We start from the raw sequence: 5998 nt of genomic DNA, 5'->3' as shown, positions 1-5998 counted from the left end.
AAATTAAAAAACTATTTTCCAGGTAATTATGGATTTTTATATAACGTATATAATCTTTTTAAATTAAAAAGTGACTATCAGGATTTACTAATAAATTCAATTTGAAGTATTTGAAAAATCAAAATGTCGACATATTTAGCACGCGTATGAACTATATAATAGAAATACTAATATAAATGTCAAGGCAAAAAAAAAAAGACCTTCTTCGCAATATTCACTTAATTTAACCAGATATAATTTATTACTAATTTACAAGTAATTCAAGATTAATCTTAAATTGACTTGACGTGTCGGCAGTTAAGCAAATATAATTCTTATTTGCTAAAATTAAGGGATAGTAGACATGGGTTTATACTATCTGCCAATATCATTTCTTGCTTTAGAGAAAATGAATTACTCCTTTCATTTCTCTTCTTATATAAGAGTTCAAAATTTATAGTGAATTATTATTCCATTCATTACATTACATATCTCTTTTGTGAAGGAAAAAACATTTCATTAACTTAATTATTTGGATATCGTTGCTTCAATCAAATATATTCATCGATTCATCTTCACATGAACCTTTATCATGTCTCTAGCTACAACTTCACCACCCGATCATGATCTTACCGGCACCTCCGTGGAGCTGTTGCTAGGCTCTCCAATTTCTAAATTTTAGTGTATTTGAGTTGAAGCTATCTCAGTGGATCGTACCACTAAGACTACTCAAAAGAAAGTCATGAAGAAACTACATACAGTTATAAACTCATCTTTTTCTGAACCCTGTGCACCGAGCTGAATGAACTTTCTAGACGTGGTCGTCCAGGTAGAAAACTGGGGAAAGAGTGATGTCTATCTGAAGGAGAGTTTCCTACATGCACTGCCAGGACGATACGGCCTTGTGATCCGAATTGCCCCGTTCAGCACAAAAGTTATCACGGCGCATACCTTCTTTGCCCGCAATAAGTCCTTCGGGAGGCCCTCTACCGTAGAGGTTCATATAAACGGGAAATTTATTCAGCGCTCGACTCCACAGACCTTTGTACATTTCCCAAAGATCATCGTTGACGATGGTTTTACTGATGGAGAGGGATCAATCATCCGTGTGATTCATCCCCAAAGACCTCTTGAGCTCTCTCGTCTAAGGTATGAAAAAAATTAAAAAGTTTTATTGGTATATATCATAATAAATCACATTTCTATTTGAAATGGTAAAGGGTCAAATGGGTGGCTCTACAGCTGAAAGAAAAGGCAGTTACCCTTAGGTTTCTTGGCCTATTTTTTTCTTTGAATTATTTTAAAATTAAATTAAAAATACTTAAGTTAGATTATTTCTATAGTATATATATAAAATAAAAGGTACTATCATTTTAATATTGATAACTTAATTTATTCATCTTGTTTATGATTAGGGCATTCAACTTCCTTGCTATGGGATTCAAAGAAAGAAAGGAGGTGTGGATTGTGAAGAAATAAGGACTCAGTTAGATGCATGGATACTGCAGGCTGCGGCTGAAAAATTAAACAATATTTTGTTTCTTAATTATTGTTATGGAGGATGTGTGCGGTTCTTTTTAATTTCTTCATTTGTTTTCCTCCTGCGTGTACTTTTATTTTTAATAAAATAAATAATAAAGAATACAGGTGGTTTGGTTTTGAATATTTTATTGTCGCAAGTCTTGTATTTTTACTTTTAAATATACTATAGTTTTGTTTTGAATTTCTGATTGTTGTAACTTTTGTTTTTTATTTGGGATGGAATTAGTCATTATTGACTCCTGCAAGAATGAAAGTTGATATTTATTCAACAACTTCCTGAAGGTGCAAAGCGACATTTTCTCATGGATACGAGACATATCCCAATTATTATATTTAAATTTGACGAAAGCAAACGTTCATGTTAGTTAGGCCGGCTAATTGAATGAAAGTAAATTTTGGGAGAGGCTCCTACCCAGTGATATCTCTCCAGTTTCTTTCAGTGCTATTTTATATAATTGACACGTATTCATTTAATTTTTAATGGATCAGATTAATTAATTTTTTTGACCAAATATTATTAACTATGGTTATTAGTAATTCTCTCTCCTCTCATTCCTTTCTCAATCAGCAAAGAAATACTTCTTCTCCTTCAAAACTCTCCAAAAAACAGAGTAATCAAACAATTGAAAATTAAAATTACATCAATATTTTAATATTTTTACATTTATATATGAACAACTAGAGAGAGTCTCAAAAGAGAAAGACTGAAATGGAGTGATTAGCCCCAATTAAAGATTACAATTATAAATACCACAAGAAAAGAAGACCCAAAAAATAAATGGAGAATTTCAAATAAAAAAAATAGTATATGAAAAAAATATTTTCCTACCCATTTTTCGTGCCCTTTTCAAATCCTTTAGTTGGCTTTTGCAGAAACTCCAAATTGAAAAAATTGATGTTACGAAGAAGACGACAGAGTTTTGAGGATCACCATGAGTAATGATATTTGACCATGATTTAAAGGCTGCTTTATTTAAATAAATATGAACCATTATATTTTAAAATTAGCTGATATCATTAAATTAAATATGCACTGAACCAACGGGAGAGATTAGTGTACTGAAGAGGAGCCTCTTCCAGTAGATTTTATGTTACTTACACGCTCTTCTAGAGGTGTACTTAAAGTATCCTTCTGAAAAAAAAAAAAAGAACTTTTCAATACAAGTTTAATATTAGACCTACAATCAAAGAAAGTTTTCATTTCAAGATTTATGAAAACTATTCCCAACATCCTTTCTTCCTATTGAAAATGTTGTTTTTGTGAAATTTAATTCTGATTAGGATATATAAATTTCACTCACTTTACAGAGACAGATTATAACAATATTAATACTAGTAATAGTCCAATTTATGATTATCAGGATCTTATTCGAATAATAATAACACGAAAAATTAAAAAAAAAAATTGCAACTGCTTGATAAAAAGAATGAAAATAAGACCTCGTTCCCAACATGCCAATATTGGCACTAATAGTACGTAGATATAACTCATTGTTCAAACAACTATTCAGAGTTCTTAGAGCTCCTTGTAAGGCTTGTTTTTTATCACGATCCGTATGTCTCAATAATTCATAACTAACTAGCGGAAATTAAAAAAATAAAACAAGGCAGAAAGTCGAAGCATATACCCAACAAACCAGATCAAGGTATTTCCGCAATAGCACTTGTTGAGGATTTGAGCTAACAACTTATTATCTGATCACTATCAATACACACTTAAAGATGTATATTACATATGTATATCAGTGTATAACCCCTGTATATCTATACTCTTTCCTCAATACTCCTCTCAAACTTGGTACTGCAAAGAATGTTAGAAAAAACAAGTTTGGACATAAGATATTCATATTGTACTCTTATAAGACACTTGGATAAGGCATGAGTAAAGTGTCAAAAATACAGTTATATGATCTTATTTTTTCGAGTTTTATATCAAAATTATTGGGGGAACCAGTTTCATACCTAAACTATAACTCATTAGTTTGAGAAACACATTTCAATGATGTGTGTCTACACCATCTCTTTTATTTGACGCGTCTCCACTTAAGAAAATATGATTTTCATTTGATAACTTCAGGTAATGTTATTTTATACTCCAATAACGGCGTATGCCGTATAATATCAAAATAAAACAATAAAATACAGTTGGCAGTAATTGGGGTTAATACCTCAGATGGTCACTCAACTATCTAGTCTTTCCCCAGAAAGTCACTCACATGGTGACTTTTTAGTGAAAATTAAAAGTTGAGTGACTTTTTGAGGCAAAAGTGGATAGTTGAGTGACCATCTAAGGTATTAATCCCATTAATTGGGACTGAATTACGCAAAGTTGTCTTGATTATATTTGTATAATTTTATTGTAAAATTTCATGTGAGGAATATCCCAATGATGTCATATATATGACTTCATTATCCTTCATATTTAATTTAATTTAATTTAATTTTCACGATTACCTTTATATATATATACTGCCCTATGAAAATATATATTATTTCATTTCTTATAGGACACATCGTGGTTCCATTCATCTCCGGTCTGTTCAGCCTATTTCGACTCAATTCATTATATTCAAACTATTCCAAGTAAGATACTTGTAACACCCCAGAAATTTTTTTTAACTAAGACTCGAACCGTTCATCGTAGTGAGTGAGATTTTACCGAGGAATTAAAATTTCTTAAGTGTTAAGGTCACTAGATGTAGCACCTTGAGTTCCAAAAAGAATTAAATTGGAAATAGCAAAATCTGAAATTTTACAAGTTAAGCTAAGTATGAGTTTTGGGTTGACTTCAAATGACCATAACTCCTAGCTCAGGATGATTTAGGAATTCTACCAGATACCGTAGGAAACATCTTTGAATTATCTTTCCAACGCCACCAAGTTTGCTAAGTTTCGAGTTCAGATAAGTGAGATATGACATTTTGAAGTTAGGATGTCTAGTTAAGGAAAGTCAACCGAAAATAGTAAGGGGTATTTTGGTATTTACCTTACCCAAACAGATTTAATTCGTTTTTAGTAATATTTTAGGGGTCTAATCTGATTAGGTTCAGTTTTACAATTCTAAAATACACCTAGGGTTTTAGTTGAGAATTCAAGAAGACAAAAGAAGAAGAGAAAAGAGGAGAAAAGAGAAAGGATGAAAGCGTTCGTCGAGATTCTTGCATCTTGTTGCGGATTTTCGCCATGGGTTTAATCCCTAAGAGGTATGTAAGCTACCATAGTGTTGGGTTCTTTCACCCACACGCCAATCATGATTTATTCAGCGTAATTTCGTTCTTGAAATTTATGGATTTAAGTTCTTGATGAGTTCTTGAAGTTTATTAAGTTTTGAAGTAAGATTCTGCTTAGGTCAACTTTAAACGACCATATCTCTTAGAATATTAAGAGTTACGTGAGCCATAACCTATCCAATTAAAGGTAATTGAATCTACTTTCCAACCCCACCAATTTCACGTCAATCCAATATCTGAGTAAAAAGTTATGACTATTTTAGTAACCTATACAGTGCTGTTACGAATTAGCCGACGGGAAAATATTGAAAATAATCGGTTTTTGTCTTTTTACCTCCAAGAAAACCATCAACGAATTTCTTGACTAATAAAAAGCTCAAAACAATCAGATTTTCATCTTCACTCATGAAAATCATAATTTTTGGCTATAGAGATTTTAAGAAACTAACTCGAGAATCTCAAGAAAGGTCTTCTTGATTGTTTACCTTCAAGCTAGGGTTTCAAGGCTTCTAATCAAGTTCTTCTTCAAGATTCTTAAAGATTCTTCAAGATTCTTCAATAATCTTGTTCTTCTAGGTATGTAAGGCTATCATAGTGTTGGACTAGTTCGTCCTCACACCCTACATCTACTTTCAGATCAGTAAAAGAGTAATCTAGGAAACTTTCCCTAGATTTGAGTATTCTTGAGATAAGTTGATTTTGAGTTCTTGAATTCACGTTTCTTTTAAAAGTTATATTCCTAATTATCGAATAGCTATATTGTTATTGAGATCCTTCATATCATGAATCATAACTCTTGAATTCATAATTCAAATTCAAGAGAGAGTTAAGAGTAGAGTTCAAGGAAGCCTTTGAGTTCAATTGTGAATCCTTTGAGATCAACTATCGATTTGAACTAAGTTTTGAGGAAGTAAGTCAGAGAATGAGAAGAGTCACATACATGAGTTTCATAATGTTATGTAGACCTACGAGTCAAGTCGTTCATGCCCATAAATTCCGCATGAACTCCAGAAGTTGAGTATCTTTGAGAGGAGTAGTATCTTCAAGTTCTAAGTCTTGAGTATTGAGTTCCTAATCCCCTTTGAGATTATATTTCTAAGCATGGGACTATTACATGTTACCCATAAAGTCTTTGAGTTGAATTGTTCATGCCCATAATTCCGCATGAATCCTATAAGTCGAGCAGTCTTGAGAAGAGAAGTATCTTTGAGTCTTTGAGTTGAGTCGTTCATGCTTATAATTCCGCA

General features: G+C 32.0%; 1 protein-coding gene across 1 annotated transcript; it reads left to right on the top strand.

The window, feature by feature from the left end:
- The first annotated feature begins 781 nt into the window (after window positions 1–781).
- On the top strand, window positions 782–1458 carry LOC125878233 (uncharacterized). The gene is made up of 2 exons (XM_049559440.1): window positions 782–1128; window positions 1395–1458. The coding sequence occupies exons 1-2, from the start codon at window positions 782–784 to the stop codon at window positions 1456–1458; spliced, it is 411 nt and encodes a 136-aa protein (XP_049415397.1).
- Window positions 1459–5998: the final 4540 nt, after the last annotated feature.

The sequence above is a fragment of the Solanum stenotomum genome, chromosome 10, assembly GCF_019186545.1.
Source record: "Solanum stenotomum isolate F172 chromosome 10, ASM1918654v1, whole genome shotgun sequence".
In the NCBI taxonomy this organism is placed as follows: domain Eukaryota; kingdom Viridiplantae; phylum Streptophyta; class Magnoliopsida; order Solanales; family Solanaceae; genus Solanum; species Solanum stenotomum.
Note: the sequence above shows the minus strand (reverse complement) of the source record. Positions and strands in the feature narration are given on the sequence as shown.